This window comes from Eschrichtius robustus, chromosome 2 (assembly GCF_028021215.1).
Source record: "Eschrichtius robustus isolate mEscRob2 chromosome 2, mEscRob2.pri, whole genome shotgun sequence".
Taxonomy (NCBI): Eukaryota; Metazoa; Chordata; class Mammalia; order Artiodactyla; family Eschrichtiidae; genus Eschrichtius; species Eschrichtius robustus.
The window spans coordinates 147,924,067-147,941,160 of record NC_090825.1 but is presented as its reverse complement, the minus strand read 5'-3'; the positions used below and the strand labels follow the sequence as shown (position 1 = coordinate 147,941,160).

General features: G+C 48.1%; 1 protein-coding gene across 1 annotated transcript in view; it reads right to left on the bottom strand.

Annotated features, from left to right (window-relative positions):
- ERGIC1 (endoplasmic reticulum-golgi intermediate compartment 1) overlaps window positions 1–17,094 on the bottom strand; it is a 109,998-nt gene that overhangs the window by 52,300 nt on the left and 40,604 nt on the right. Inside the window, exon 2 of the mRNA XM_068536369.1 lies at window positions 2,902–2,963. Coding sequence (XP_068392470.1) covers window positions 2,902–2,963 — 62 coding nt within the window. The remainder of the gene's footprint in view (window positions 1–2,901; window positions 2,964–17,094) is intronic.

Below are 17,094 nucleotides of genomic sequence, written 5' to 3'. Positions count from 1 at the left end.
CGGTAATTCCTCTTCTAGGAAAGTTACCTTACAGAAATAACCATACAAGGATACAAAAACATATGGACAAGGATGTCTATAATAGCAATAAGCTGGAATTAGAACGCCCATCCTCAGGAGGCTGGTTACATAAACCGTGGGTCGGCCAGATAATGGAAAGAAGCACATGGTGGCCGTTCACGTGCTGGAATGAAAGGTGTGCAGGATGTGTCAGTTAAAAAAGGGCAGGGAAGGACGGTGTGCCCAGTACGCTCCTGTCTGTGCTTAAAATGACGACACAGGTATTTCAAAGACTGAATATGTTTTTTAAAAATTCTAGAGGGATACAGACCTGATTGTTAAACATACTCGATAAGCGACAGGACTGCAGAGCCTGCAAAGAAGCGGCCTGAGCTGTTGGTGGTAGGAAGGGGATAGGAAGCCTTGTTGGAATTTTTGTGACCAGGTTCATAAACTAATTGAACGGGTAGATGAACGAGCCCTTTTCCTCTTATGTGCCCCGAGTACCTTTTCCATGGGGATCAAGGCACAAAGCGTCACAGCTTCTGCGGTCACAGACCCTCATGGGCTGTGGGCTCCAAGAGGAGAGTGATAAGAAGAGGTGCACGGTCCAAGCACTGAGAGTTTGGCATGTACCCCATACTTGACAGGCGTGATCACACTTAACCCCCAGATCAGAAAACTGAGTCTCAGAAAGATGAAGTGACTTGCTCAGGGTCACCCAGCTGCTAAATGGGAGAATGAACACAGCTCTGCCAGACCTGAAGCTAGCAGGACATGAATCCTGCTGCCTGTTTCCCTTTGTAGCAATAAAATGTTTTTTACAAAAATTCTCTCCCTGGATTAGCAATTTAAAATGTCCACATCTCCAGGGATGTGGACATCCAGACTCAAGAAGGCATCTGCAGCTTGGACGACCTAAGCTAGAGGCAGAGCCAGCCAGGGTGCGGGGATCCCCAAGGTCATCCCCTGACCTGATAATGGCCTGCCCTGGGAAGCAGCGGTGGACTCCAATATGACTGCCCGGCCCCAGGGCCCTGCTCAGGGGACAGTCCATGGGGAGGGTCCCTCTCCCACACCAAGCACTGGAGAGGCCCACCTCTTGCAAGCTGTGAAACTTCAGACAAGTCACTTCACCTCTCTGAGTCCATTTTCTCATCTGGAAAATGTGGGTAGAGCCTTCCTGCTTGCAAAGTGCTTTTGGTTTGTTTTTATATTTTTTTAAATAAACTTTATTGTGGAATAATAATAGACGCAAAGATAGTACAGAGAGTTCCCATCCGCCCTTCGCCCAGCTTCCCCTTATGTTAACATCTTACATAACCCTGGTATGTTTGTCAAAATGAAGAAATTAACATTGTCCAATACTGTTAACTATGCTACAGACTTATTAGATCACTAATTTCTCCGCTAGTGCCTGTTTTCTGTTCCGGGACCAGACCTGGTATCCCATTTTGCATTTAGTCATCGTGTCTTTAGTCTCGAATCTGTGACAGTTCCTCAGTCTTTTCTTGGTTTTCAAGACCTTGCTACTTTCAAAGAGTCTTGGCCAGGTGTCCTGTAGAGGGTCCCCCAGGCTGGGGCTGTCTGCTGCTTTTCCATGATTACACTGGGTTGTGGTTTTGGGGGAAGATCTCACGGAGGTGAGGTGTCCTTCCCATCAAATCCCATGGCAGGCAGCAGGCATGTGACATCTACGTGACCTCTTCCTCACTGGTTGATGCTAACCTTTGTCACTCGGTGACGGGGCAGGCTCTGGATGTCTCCACCATAGTTACTACTTCCTTTCCATTCTCTCCTCTTTAATAGTGAGTCACTAGCCCACACTCCAGGAGAGGAGAGTTGAGCTGTACCTCTCAGAGGGGCATATATTCATAAATATTATTTGGAATTCCTCTATAAGGAAGGTTCATCCCTTCTCTCCCATTTATTTAGATCAGTATGGACTCCTGGACCTTTTTCTTAATTCTTTGGGTAACAAGCCAATAATGCCATTATTTATTGTGTTACTCAGATTGCCCTGTGTTGGTCTTTGCCCTCTTTCAGGCTGGCTCCTGTGTGCTGACACACCCCCGCCCCCCTTTCTTTTCCTCCGGGCACTTTTTTGCTTTCTGGCACAAGGTGTCCCAGGCTTATTTTGTACACTTCCTGCCCCAGCCCTGCAATCAGTCATTTCTCCCAGGAGCCCTGGGTCCTTTTAGTAGAAGACTGGCATTCAGAAACCAAAATCTGAGTGAGAGGATTATTTTTTCAAATGGATAGAAACATCCTTATGTCAAAAACTCAAATAGTCTAAAAGGTGTGAAGAGAAAAGTCAGTCTCCCTCCAACCCGTGAGCCCCCGTTTCCCCTCCCAAGGACAGCTACTCTTTCTTTTTTTAACTTATTTATTTTTGGCTTCGTTGATGACGTGGGCTTTCTCTAGTTGCGGCGAGCGGGGGCTACTCTTCGTTGCGGTGCGCGGGCCTCTCACTATTGCGGCCTCTCTTGTTGCGGAGCAGACTCCAGACGCGCAGGCTCAGTAGTTGTGGCTCACGGGCCCAGTTGCTCCGCGGCATGTGGGATCTTCCCAGACCAGGGCTCGAACCCGTGTCCCCTGCATTGGCAGGCAGATTTTCAACCACTGCGCCACCAGGGAAGTCCCTGGGGCAGCCACTCTTGATGACTGATTTCTGGTGTCTCCTTTCAGAAACAGGTGATGCTATACCTTCCAGGGTTACAGTGAGGACAGAGAAGAGCTGAGGGACTAGAGGCGGGGCCCAGCAAGACGCCCATCATTTCTTCCCTCCTCCTGTCTCTATGTCTTCCCTCCCTGGCCCAGCATTTCTGCAGAGGGCGGGCAGGCACAGGTACGGGGGGTGGGGAGAGGGTCGGGAGCAACAGGGAGGAGGGGGCTACTCACTAATGGCCCCGGTGTACGTCGGCTGTGTGAGGTCCTTGGGCACCTTCCTGTAGATGTCAAACCTGCGGAGAGCAAAGGGGACGGGGTGAGGTGGGCGCAAAGGGCAGGTGTCAGGCAGCGGGGGGAATGGTGCTGGCTGGTGTGCCCAGCAGCCGCCATTCTTCCCCGAACCAGCTCTCCCAAGAGGCCTGAAGGACGTCCCCTGCCCCCCATGGGATCCTGGCTCCCACACCTCCCTTGTCGCACTGCCTCACTACTTATCAGCCCCTGAGACAGATGGCCTGGACCCCTCATCTGATTCTGGTTCTTGGTTGGTCTTGCCCCCAGCAGAATGTAAGCTCCATGAGGGCAGGGACCTTGTTAAGTGTTGTCCCCTGCCGCGTCCCCAGACCTTTGCTTGGGCCTGGGGCACAACAGGCCCCTAGTAAGCACTGGGGGAATGAACTGAACCTGAGCGTTGGCTTTGTCTGACGCCGAAGGGAACGGGCAAGCGCAGTCTTTCCTGAGTTCTCTGACGGCGCTGCATTCTTGCCTGGCGTCACCTCTCCGCCCCCTCTTCCCTTTCCTGTCTCTGCCTCCTCCTGTTTCCACTCCCCACTTCCCCAGCTTCTGCAGCCTTCTTCTTGGAGATTCTCCTGAACTCCAAGGCAGGAGGTTAACAGAAAATCCTGCCTGGGGCTGACATCGGCTGGTGACAGCCCTGGCTCCAGCTCACGTGGGTTTTTGCCCAGACACAGAGCAGACGCCTTTCTTTCATATGGATCCCACCAGAGCAGACAGGGGTGGTGGGGTGGTGGTGGAAGAATTGGGGGCTTTGGAGTCAGGCAGACACGGGTGTAATTCTGGCCAGTTGTTTTAAGGGTTAAGGCCCTAGAATCAGACTGCCCTGGGTTCAAATCTTGGCTGGTCTTCTTCCTTGCTGTGTGATGTCAGGCAAACGACGTCACCTCTCTGAGCCTCAGTTTCCTTTTCTGTACTACTACGAGACCCCGCTAGGCCCCTGAGTAAGGGAAAGAAACGTCAGCAGAGGAGCTGACACAGAGCGTTCCCAGGCACTTGGCTTCTTCCCCTTCACTTGATGAGCAAGCAGCTCTAAGTCCACAGCCCGTTCCCAGCTCTCTGGTGAAGAGGCTGGCGGCTCCGCCCTCCAGGGGTGATGGGCTGGCGGATGGCTCCTCTTGGGTGATTGGGAAACAAGGCTAGTGCCGTGCTAACCCCAATGCAATGACTTGGAAATCTTGCATAAGATCTGATACTTGACTCCTGTGCATTCACTCTAATTATACGTGAAAGGTGCTTGGTTCCTCAAGACCTCAGAGGAGAAAACATTCCTATAGGCTGCAGAGCTAAAAGGTATCACTTTCTCTCCCACCTGCTCAGCCACCAGTCTCCTGTGCTTAGGCCCCGAAGGGCGCTAAAAACTGGGGCTGGGAGTGTGGTCAGGAGGGGTGGGGGCCTCATGTGACTCAACTATCCATACCTACTCACCTCCCTTATTCTGAAAATGCTGCCCACTTTACCTGTGGGAGGCATATTAGAGGAGAGAGTATGTACTGGGGAGTTAGCCTGCCTGGGCTCAAATGTGACCCCACCACTGTGTGACCTTGGGAGCGTCACTGAACCTCTCTGTGCCTCAGTTCCTCTGTCTGCAAAATGGGGGCAACAACAGTAACTATCTCACTGCATAGGGATTAGAACCAAATGACTTAGTGCATATAAAGCACTTAGAACCATGCCTGGCACCCAAAAGTACTATATCAGTATTTGCTGTTACTATGATTAATGTTTATTTGGCTGACATTTATGAGCACCTACTATGTGCTAGCCCTCTTTTAGGTACTAGAGACATGGAGATAAAATCAGCCCTCAGCTCTGTGTACCTGTAGTTTAGCAGCAAAGACAAAGAGGGAATCAAAAGGAGAATGCAGTGGTGCCCCACCATGGGGTTTGCTGGAGGTGCCAGATGAACCTGGAAAGGGCACCTGGGGTCATCTTGAAGCTTCCAGAAAGAGCTGATGTCTGAGCAGGAGGATGGGAGAAAGGGTAGGTGCAGGCAGAGACTGGTCCAGGTAGTAAGAATAGCAAAAGCAGAGACGAAGAATAGGACGGAGCCTGACGTGCTGGAAGGCAAAGTTTACCTGCCTGTGGTGCTAGGATGGGAATGGAGGGAGTGGATGCTGGAGAGGCAAGAGGGGCTTACAAGCCAGCTTCCTGGTCCAGTTAATACCTGGTTACTACCCTGGGCCCACAGCCAGAAACTGGGCCTCATGGTTTAATAAATATATGAGCCACCATTTCAAAACTGGGAGTTTTATGGGAAGTCAAAGGCTGCCCAGGGTAAGAAGCGGGGGGTGGCCTAGAGCAGAGTGTCAGAACCTGACAAGGGTGAGAGAGGGAGAGATGGGAGATGGTTGCATACAGGGGGCTGATCAAATATATAAATACAGTGAGGATAATGGGGGCCGGGTGCCTCACTGTTGGGGAAGGGAGGTATACATAGAGAGAGAAGTAGAATAAACCCCATGGTGTTAGAGTGGAAATGAAGGTATTGCTGTGAATTCATGGTTTTCAGCATACACAAATAGAGAAATATCCATGTGTGTAGACACATCACATATACATTTACTTCCTAGCTCGTTCTATAGAGAGGGTGCAGGAACAGTGACAGCCAGATAGCAATGAGCACATTTGGACCTCAAACCTTGGCTTCTAAATATCATTCTTTACTCAAAGGAATCAGCTCCTTGGAGAAATGGCTGATTCCAGGGCTGGGTAGGGAAAATGCAAGATGAACTTGGAGTATCTTCTTATGTCACAAAGCAAGAAAGAATGATGGGACATATCAAAAGGACAAGAAGCCAGCTTAAAGGGGCTCCCACTGGCCAAAGAAGGGGCAATGTAAGCATTAAAATCAACAATCACAGTAATAGATTATGACCCGTTAGATAAAATAGGAAGCCAAAAATCTACATAGATGTAAATAAAGAAATAAGTAAATCAAGTCTGATGAGGAATGGGGTACTTCCATACCTTCTAAGTACCTCCCCCCCCCAAATCTTTATTAATCATAAAGGGAAAAAGAGTAACTTTACAGAGGAGAAACTTGACAGACATCACCGTAATCAAGTGACCAAAGGGAGTGTCACCAGTAAGGAGACACATCATGTGCCTCCTGATATGAAGTACTGGGGAGGGTACCCCATCACTCCTGTGGGGAACTTGCTCAAGCGTACAACCTCAGATGAATTATGAGAAAACATCAAACAAATCCAAACTGAGTGTCATGCTACAAAATGACTGGCCAGCATTTGTCAAAAGTATCAAGGACATGAAGGCAAGTAAAGACTAAGGAACTGTCAGAGATTGGAGGAGACTAAAGAAATGTGACCACTAAACCCTGCAGGCTGTCCTGGATCAGAGAAAGGACATCAGTGGGACAACTGATGGGATTTGAATAAGATCTATAGATTAGTTAATAGTACTGTAGAATGTTCTTTTCCTGGTTTTGAAAATGGTTTGGTTATATAAGATGTTATATAATGTTACATAACATTTAAGGAAGCCTAGGTAAAGGGCATATGGGAAGTCTTTGTATTATTTTTGCAATTTTTTGGCAAGTCTGCAATTATTTCAAAATGAAAAGTTAAGATTTTTTTTTAATTTAATGAAAAATTTTTTTAAAGCTTAAGTGGGAGATTTCATGTAAAAATCCCACCCAGCTTGCTTTCTTTGTGTATGCTTGGTCCCTATAGGCATCAGAATTTGAGATGCTGGCTTAACAAATGTTGGCCAGGTGTGCTGGGTGTCAGGCAGAGTATGTCTTTGTCAGGAGAGGGAGGGGAGATGAAGGCTGAGCGAACGAAGGTCTAAGAGAGGAGGCGAGACTTGGACAAAACTACAGGAGGCAATGGCAGTCGAAGAAGGTAGGTGCTCCGGAAAGAGTGAATGACGCAAACCAAAATCACTGCCATCCCATGTGGGGTGTGTTCCCACGTATACTTGTATTTAATTCTCACAGTAACTCTGGCAGATACTGATATCCCATTTTTCCAGGAAGAAGACTAAGGCTCAGCCATAAGCAACTTGCTCAAAGTCAGCAAGTCAATTTAGCAGAGCTGGGATTCAACCCCAAGTCTGGGTCCATAGGCCATTGTCCTTCCACTGCCCTGTACTTATGGGAATCAGTTTAGAGCTCATTGATTGGTAAACTAAAGTCTCGAGGTTTTGCTTATTTGCTTTTCTGAAGATGCTGCCTCAGAGAAGATGGGGTTCTCTTGGAAAACAGGGACCAGCGCAAAACACATTAATTAATTCAACAGGTATTTACTAAGTACCTACTAGCAGTGCTCTAGATGGTGGGAAAATGAAAGTGGTCAAGGTAGACACGGCCCCTGCCCTCATGGAACTGTCGGTCTAGCAATGCTGTTGGCTCCTTGAGAAGGGCCACCTAAACAGAATGTTCTCTGATAATGATTCCGTTCCCATGCCGCAAATCCAAGCTGGGGAGTGGTGGTAGGGTAAAGGGATAGCTGAAAAGGACCCTGGGTTCAGAGCTGACCACAAGCCAAGTGAGTCAGCAGTGAATGTCACTAAGAAAACGGGCCACCGGGAGGCTGGTGAGAACCCAGGCATGTGACAGATCAGGAAGTCAGCCGTCGTCTCTGGCTCACATTAGTCAGTCCCTCGCTGCGGTGATGTGGTGATGCGATTAGATGTGGCCACCCACTGTTAAGAGAATGTAGAGGAAAGGGTAAGGAGAAAGGGGGAGAGGGGAGAGGATGCTTAGTGTACATCTAGTGTGTGCTGGACTCATGCTAGGCCCTGGACCGACATGTTCTCATCTAATTCTCTCAGCCAACTTGTGAGTTGGGGATTGTCATCCCATTTTACAGATGAGGCTCAGAGGCTGCTGACTTGGCTAAGCTCTCACACCTATGAAGTGTCACAGCAGGGATCTGAATCCAGGCCTAATTTACGTTCTTGTTGCTTTTCCCAACGATGTGGGGATAAACCAGGACCATGTGCGTGGAAAATACTTCTTAGGAAGAAAGATTAAAGAATTGGAATTGCTTGGCCTTAAATAGAGAAAGCTAAAGGATAGATTCTTTATGTTTGTCAAAAAATGCTCTTTCCCTGTCCTCCCCCGAGACTGTGAGTTTCTCACGGGAAGAACCTGGGCCTCCTTGCTGCCCAGCCCTGCCCGATCCAGGCCCTTGGGGAACTGATCTGAACGAATGGGTCAATGGATGAATCTATACAAAGATAAGGTCCACTGGCTGGCCCCATAAACAAGATTAAGATGAAATGGATGGTGGGGAAGCTGAGTGATGGGTCCTCAGGGGTTCCTTGTACCGTATTTAGACATGTTCACTTACAAAAAATGCAAAATGGGCTTAAATGAAAGCAAGAAAGCAATCAACTGGACTTAAGAAAGACTGAGCTAGATGCCAGAAGAATGGGAGCAGTGCCCAGAGCCAGGTGGACCATAGGTTTGTCACCTGTTGGAACAGGACCCAAATGCGGAGACCCCAGGGGACCTCCTGCCTTCACCACGCTCTGCTGTTGGGTCTAGAAGGTGTTCTGAGATCACTGTGTCCAACCCATTCATTTTACAGAAGAGAAAACAGAAGCCCCAAGAAGGAGTGACTCACCCAATTCAAGGTATAATTAAACTCAGAGTATTTAAAACAAAAACAAGCCAATAAAAAGCTTGTGAAATCCTTGTTATCTCATGCTCTTGAAATGTCACATGCTACTGACTTTCAACCAGGTGCAATCTGGGCCCCCCAGGGGACATTTGGCGATGTCTGGAGATATTTTTGGTTGTCACCCCGGGGAGTGGGTGGTATCCAGCAGGTAGAAAGCCAGGGAAGCTAATGCATCTTACAATCCTACAAGGCACAGCCCCCTACAACAAAGGATACCAGCCCCAAATGTCCATGGCACTAAAGTTGAGAAACCCTGTTGTAGGCAGAGAAAACCTTCCCAGGCGGGAAGCTCATTTCCCCACTGAGCCTATGTTCTCTCCACAGAGACGCCTCCAGTTGCCTCTGCTCCGTCTGGGTGAAGTCATGGCCATGGCCTTGATCGCCCCTGCAGTCTTTCCCTGTCCTTTTCTGCTCTGTGCCTGAGAAGGCACACTTGGAGAGAACTGGGCAAAGGAACCCCCCAGGGGAAAAATAAAGTCCACCTGAATTTGTGACTTCTTATAAAGGTGCAGGAAGTACAAGTGTCACTATTTGAATCAAAAAGGTGCTCAATCCGTGCCTCTAACTTCATTATAACTTAGGATCAAACAAATTCCTTCGGATAAAATATACGTCAACATCGGAACTAGACGTCGATGAGAATATAGGATTTACTTAACAGAAATTCACTGTACAGGCCACATCTAGCCTACAGAGCGAGGGACGGCTGCATAACCTCACCCAAGATAAACACGCATAAGTCTTCTCCTGCTCCCAAGCAAGGAAACTGCCGCTGGAAATCTCTGACTAATGGATTTCTTCTGTAATTTCTTTTCATAGCAGAATGCCTCAGCTCTTGCTATTTTAACTTTTGCTGCTTGGGACCTCACTTCTCCCCTGCTCCTGAAGACAAATCTCAGGTCGCCCTGTGGTTCGCCATGTGTGGGCGGCTACCAGGCAGGCGCTCGTGATGTCACTGTTTCCACGGCCTAATGAAATTAGACGCCATTTAGGAGCAAGTCATTGGAAGTGGTGGGTCACTCATCCCAAAAATAGGCAGTGAGGCTTTAGTTGGTTCTTTGGCCTGCTCACCCCTGCCCACCAGCCTGTCAGAGCCCTCGGTGTCAAGCCCAGGGAGCTGGGTGAAAAATGTGCTTGTTGGTTCACTTACTCATCTCTTCCACCTTACTGAGAACCGCTGGTGTGTGTGTGTGCACATGCACGTGTGTTGAAGGGCACACAAAGGTAAACAAATGGACGCACCAGAGCCTAACGCGGCTGGGAGAGAACCGTGCGAGCACCAGTTCTAATCAGCCCCAGAATCACTCTCACCGCCCCCGAATCCTGTCCTTGACATTCAAACTACTACTGTGAGCTCACACACCACTCCTCCCTCTGTCAGAAGGATGCGGAAAACATGTCTGTTTCCAGCCCAGATGGAGGAACTTAGAGGGGGGAATAATAATAACAATAGCAATCACAGCTACACTGCTGCTGTCCCCATTGTGAGGGATCACGGTGCACCCAGCCTTGGACTTGGACTGTCCATTCATTAGCTCACATCCTTTGTACAGCCCTGTTCAGTGGATACCAGCATTCTCCCCATCTCACTTGCCCAAGATTCCGGGCCAGGATTCGAACTGCTGCAGTCTGGCCTCAGGACCTCTGCTCTGTCCACTGTACCCCACACCTGCCTGGGACAGGGAGACAGGCTGGGAGCGGGAGGGGTAGAGGCCTGTATCTGCGGGAGGGCTGGGTGATGATGCCCTGTGTACACAGTACTAACACGCACACAGTTCTCTCTCTCCAGCCCATCCCCTGTGGCTCTCTCCCTGAATCTCGGTGCCCTTGTGAAGGTCACTCGTCTACAGGGTGACCTCCCAGCTTCAATCGCCTCCACCTGTGACCTCTCCTGTCTCAGAATACCCTCTCTGACCACAAAGCCCTGGCCAAAGGGAAAGAGGAGTAAATTTGACTGCTGAGCTTCCAGAAGGCCCCTCTCAAGGCAGCCTTCCCCACCTTCCTGGGCGCTGTGGACGTATACATTCCTGGCACAGCTCCGAGACGGCTGCAGGGTCTTCCGCTCTTGCTGGGCTGGGACAGTCCGATTTGTTCCTGAATCCACTGTGGGTCGTGTGGGGCTTGGCCCATTAACGGTATTCAGTAAATTCCAGGTGAAAATATAAAATGACGTAGGCACAGGGCTATTACTCACCGCTGCACCAGCTGTAACAGCAAACAACTGGAGGCCATCCAAACGTCCATCCAGGGGGACCAGTTAATAAACTACAGACCATCCATAAAGTGGAGGATGATAAAGAGGAATGAGGAGGGTCTCTATAGAGTAAGAGAAAAAAGCAAACTGTGGAACACTGTGTTCTGTTCAATTTTGTGTGTGTGTGTTTGGGGTGGGGAGCAGCTGGAGGTAGTGATAAAAATAAATCTCCATCCTTGTTTATATCTTTAAAAAGAAACAATAGAAGGTGTAACCAAAAGCTAACACAAACGGTTACTTCTATTATTCTTAGGAGATGCATAAAAATATTAAATATTTAGGGATAAATTTGACAAAAGAAGTGCAAGACCCATATACTGAATACAATAAAACATTGCTGAGGGAAATTAAAGAAGACCCAAGTAAACAGAGAAATACACTGTGTTAATGGGTCAGAAGACTCAATACTGTTAAGATGGCATTGATCTGTAGATTCAACTCAATTCCAATCAAAACTCCAGCAGGCGTTTTTTGTAGGATTTGGCAAGCTGATTCTAAGATTCATGTGAAAATGCACAGGACTTAGAAGAACCAAAACAACTTTGAAAAAGAACAAAGTTGGATCTGACTTCAAGACTTCCTATAAACCTTATAGAAGAAAACATAGGAGAAAATCTTAGTGCTCTTAGGTTAGGCAAAGACTTTAGATAAGACACCAAAAGCATGATCCATAAAAGAAAAGAATCGTAAATAAGGCCTCATCAAGATGAAAAGCTTCCATTCTTCAAAAGGCACTGTTAAAAGAATGAAAAGACAAGCCACATACTAGGAAAAAATATATGTGAATCACATGTCTGTTAAAGGATTTATATTCAATACAAAGAACTCAAAACTCAGGAATAAGAAAACAAACGACCCATTAAAAAATGGGCAAAAGATTTGAACAGGCATTTCGCCAAAGATTCACTGATGGTGAATAACCACATGAAATGATGCTAATATCAGAGTCATTGGGCAAATGCAAATTAAAACCACAGAGATACTATTAGAATGGCTGAAATTATAAAGACTGGTCACACCAAGCGTTGGTGAGGATATGGAGTAACTGGAACTCTCAGGCATTGCTGGTGGAATGTAAAGTAGTATAACCACTATGGAATAGAGTTTGGCGGTTTCTGAAAATGTTAAATATACGCTTACCATATGATCCAGCCATTTCATGCCTAGGCATTTACCCAAGAGAAATGAAAGTATTTTCCCATACAAAGACATGTATATGAAAATGAATATTCATGGAAGCTTAGTTTGTAACAGTCACAAACTGGAAACAACCCAAATATCCATCAACAGGCCAATGGACAGATGGCATATCCACAAAACAGAATATTACTCAGCAGTAAAAAGGAATGAAGTATCGACAGGAGCAAGATGGATGATTCTCAAAATAATTATGCTGAATGCAAGCCAATATGGTATGATTCCATCTATATAAAATTCTAGAAAGTATAAACTAATCTAGAGTGACAGCACATCATTGGTTGCCCAGGGAGGGAAGAAGGGAGAGACTTGAGGAGACTCAGGGGGTTGATGAACATGTTCATGATCTGGTGATGGTGGTTTCATGGGTGTACACGTGTGTCAAATTTCTCAAACTGTACACTTTAAGTATGTGAAGTTTATTGTATGTCAATTATACCTCAATAAAACTGTTGGAAAAAAACTTTTTCATGATAGCCACGAATGAAACACATCAAATACATTAAGCAATCTATGAGCTCATAGTGATACTTCATAAAACAAAACCAAACAAAAGCCTCTTTGGATACCTTTGAAGATGCTAAGCCATTATTCTGAAAACTGGTAAATAAAGAGAAAGCATTTATTCTGATTTTTTTTGGTATACACAATGTATATCTAGGTAACCAAATAGCTGATGAGGACAAAGTCCCACTTTACAGAATAATTTCAAAGAAAAATGTGAAAGGACTAATAGAATTAGGAAAATCATCATTGTGCATTCTCTGATGAAATACTGGATTTAGGCATGTGTCAGCAAGGATGGGAAATTTCATAACAGATGCATCAGGCTGCTGCCACCTGAACCCACTGACCGATCTTAGCATCTCAAAGGGAAGACAGCCAGTTATTCTGCACCCCTCTCAGTGTGATGCAGTAGGAAGTACACAGCACACTTCTTAACGACTGGCCTAGAATAACCTCACATTTCACCTTCTATTTGATCCTTATCCCACAGCAGCTTGATGCCAGGCCCCCCTCACCCACTCTTTCTTCGTGCTATAGCTAAGATCACCCAAGAGTCCCTAAGGGTCTGATGCCATTGGCTCTCCTCAGTACTGCCTCTGCACCAATCCTGCTGACTGTCCCTTCCTTCTTGGATCTCTCTCTTCTCTTGGCTGCCTGAAGTACCATGGCATCCTCGCTCTTCAACATCTTCTGTGTCTGTTCCTTTTCCTCCTCCTGCCCCTGATATCTTGGTATACCCCCAAGGGTCTGTCTTCAGGCCCCTTCTCTTTTAACTCCCACCCCCAACTTATCTATGCCTTAATTTACTGTGCCGAGTTCCAGAGAGACAGGAGAAAGCCAACAAGACAGAATTAGTCCCTGTCCTCATGGCGCTCACACAGTAATGCCCAAGGACCATCCTCATTCCCAAAGGCGTCATGCCTGCCCTTCACACTTGACAGGTCCAGAACAAAACTCAGCAGCATCTCACACAAAACCTGTTCCCAAAACAATGAGGTAGGAGGAGCCACAGGGATCATGGGATCCAAATGTGCACATCTGCAGATAGTTAACGTGGAACACGGCAAGGGCAGCAACATCTTGTGTTAGAGATAAGGATCTCTGATTCTTTCCAAGTCACAGCCTGTGTCCTCCTGGGGTTCCCAAATGTCTGAGAAGTGGTGAGATGTGCTGTTCTTGGCCACCATGATGAGCAGGAAAGTAAAATAGCTGATCAGGAAGATAACTATCCAGGCAATTCTCAGAAAGTGCTTTAGATGGTCTATCGGTAAAAAGATGCAGGCCTCACTGGACTGGACAACGCCCTTACCTGTTACCTGGACCCAGGCTCATGGGGGAGGACGAAGCTCACACACAGCAGGGAGGGGGCACTAGTATTTACATTTAGTTGCATTAGCTCTAAATTCTTATGCAATCTGTTCCTTGAACAGTCAAGCAAGCATGCTCTCACCTCAGGCCCTTTGCCCTTGCGTTCTCTGTATCTGGAATGTTTTCCCCTCAGATCTCTTCCTGTCTTGCTCTTTCACTTCTTTTAGGTCTACATTCAAATGTCACCTCCTCAAAGCCCTGTCCTGGCTACCAGCTAAAACACACCACTCTCCATCTCCTTATTCTGCTGCCTTTTTCTTCACAGCACTTGCGATCACTACCTTGTGTTATGTGTGTTTGTTCACTGTTCCACTCCATCACTAGAATATAAGTTACAGGAGAGCAGGGGCCTGCCTGCCTTTGAGTTCCACTATATGCCCAGAGCCTAGAGAAGCACCTGGCACACAGTAGGTCTACAGAAATACTTTAGAATGGACGAAGGAGGCAGTGTTTCTCGAAGTCTGGTCCATGAACCACTGCCTCAGAATCCACCAGTCAGCTGGTTAAATGTGCAGATTCCAGGGCTCCGCTGCAGAATGAACTAAACCAGCATGGGGGTGGGGAGGGCAAGAATTCGCGTTGCCAAAAAAGTGCAGTTCAGGAGATGTCAAGGCATGCAAAGACTGCTAAGGTATAAGTCAAGTGTTTATTTCCAACTTCAAATTTATTTCCTAAGACTTTCTGCGTGCACCCACCTGAGTTACTACAGGTCAACAGAGGGACAGGCAAGGGGACTGATATTTCCCGGGCTCCTACCCTATGGGCCAAGCACTACTTAAGACCCTTGACCTACTTTATCCCACTGAATCCCTTCCCCCTCACCCATGAGGTACCATCAACAAATGTAGAAACCGAGACTCAGAGAGGCTGAGCCACTTGCCTAAGCTCACACAGCCAGCAAGAGGCAGGGTCAGGAATGGAACCCGGGTCAGCCTCACCCAGAGGCTGCGCACTGACTCTCTGCGGCCTCCCCAAAGCTCCATACCAGCCCCTGGGGGCCTTAGCTTTCCGTGCTGGCCTCCCTTGCCCGTACACAACCTGGCACCGACAGCAGGCTGGGTGCTTGTTGAGTGAGGGAAGGAGGAAGGGTCCCATGGAGCTACGGAACTGTGGTGTGGTGCCACTGAGGCCCCAGCAGATCACAGCTGAACGGGGGTCCCCTCACCCCTACTGGCCTCCCCCACCCTGCAACAGCCCGATGAGCTCACGCTCCCCCAGAAACAGGAAAGGCCTGGTGTTGGAGCCTGAGGCCATCAGGCTGCCAGGGCTTGGCTGGGAGTCAGGCTTCCCACTCGTCAAGGCCACAGGGAGGGAGGGCTGGGGTGGGGGGACAACCAGGGCCCCCAACGTCTTTCCAAATCACTGGAAACAGGACGCAGCCGCTGGCCTCACACCGGGACACAACAACATCCCGAGCTCAGACGCTATAAATGGAAATGTATTCTTAGAGGGGCAGGACCTGAGCGGGGTTTTTCAGAAGTGACCCATCATTGGATAAAAATACAGACGGCATTTAAATGTTCAGCGGCAGGAGCTATTCCGGGGATTAGATTCTCATGCCCCTGGCTCCCCGCCAGGGCACGGCCTTCAGCAGAGATTTAAAAGGAAGAAACGATTGGTGCCGGTGTTTTAAGTTTAGGAGGAGAGAACTGGGGGAAAAGACAGCTGTGCCGAGACACCTGTGGAAGGGGCTCCCTTCGATGGACCCCAAATCTCCTTTGACCTCCACCTGCCCACGGGATTCAGTTTTACTCTGTGCCATGAGACCACCTTTTGGATTACATCTCAGCTACCTCGAAAAGTGAAGGCTGAGTTCTGGCTAGGCCTGGGGTTAGAAGCCTAGGACAGGATTAAGATTTTAAGAGATGTGCAGGTGAGGGAAGTATAATAGAGAAAAAGCTGGAGGTGGCCCTGGTGTTACGAGGAGGGGAAGGACAGAATTTACTGAGCACCTCCCAGGAGCCAGCCTCTTGACTCATGTCATCTCATCAAATTCTCAAACCCGTTCGAGATACCAAAATAAGGTTCACCCCTATTTTTAAAGGAAAAGGAACTGGGGCTCAGAAAAGACTGTGTAGAGGGGGTGAGACCCTGAGTGCAGGAAGACAAGCAGATATGAGGCTGGGGAAAAGGGGTGGAAGGGCGTCCCATGTAGAGCGACAACTCCGGCCAAGTTTCATGGCTCCGGAAGCCCAAGGTCACTCAGTCAGCAAGTGGCAAAGCTGAGGTCTGCGTCCTCATCTGTCTGGACATGAAATTACTGTGCCGTCCTAGGGAGCAGCTGTGTGCCTTAGGAAACAAGGTGGTTCACAAGTTAAAAGGTGAGATGTTCAGACAGTCCCATGCAAAAAGGCACAAGGAAAGGAATCAAAGGGTTCTCCTTGTTGGCCTGGGGGAGAGTTTAGTTGGTGACCGTTTTCCTTTGGGCACATCTTGGTACTTTTCAGTTGTTCTATAATAAACAGGTTATAGGGACTTCCCTGGTGGCGCAGTGGTTGAGAGTCTGCCTGCCAATGCAGGGGACGCGGGTTCGAGCCCTGGTCTGGAAGATCCCACATGCCGCCGAGCAACTGGGCCCGTGAGCCACAATTGCTGAGCCTGCGCGTCTGGAGCCTGTGCTCCGCAACAAGAGAGGCCGCGGTGGTGAGAGGCCCGCGCACCGCGATGAAGAGTGGCCCCCGCTTGCCGCAACTAGAGAAAGCCCTAGCACGGAAGCGAAGACCCAACACAGCCATGAATAGATAAATAAATAATAAATAAATAAATAACTTAAAAAAAAAAAAAAAATAAAAAATAAACAGGTTATAAAACGGAAAAATAAAGACAGCTAGGGTCTTAGGAGACCTGTCGTGGTCTCCCCAGCCCCTGTCTCTCTATTATCTGCCTCTTCACCCCATGACCCCAATATTTTGTTCCAGAAAGGCCCGTTCTGTGCCAGCTCTGTGCCTTGGCATGCACTGTGCCCTCTGTCTGCAGCGCCCCTGTCTCTCCTTCTCTGCCAGCTCATTCATTCTCCCTGTCATCACTGAGTGCTCACTATGGACCACGCACTGTTCTAGGTGCTAGGCATACAGCAGTGGTCAGACACAAAGCACTCTGCCTTCACCTAGCTTACACCACAGTGGGGGAGACAAACAATAAATGAACTAATATATGTCA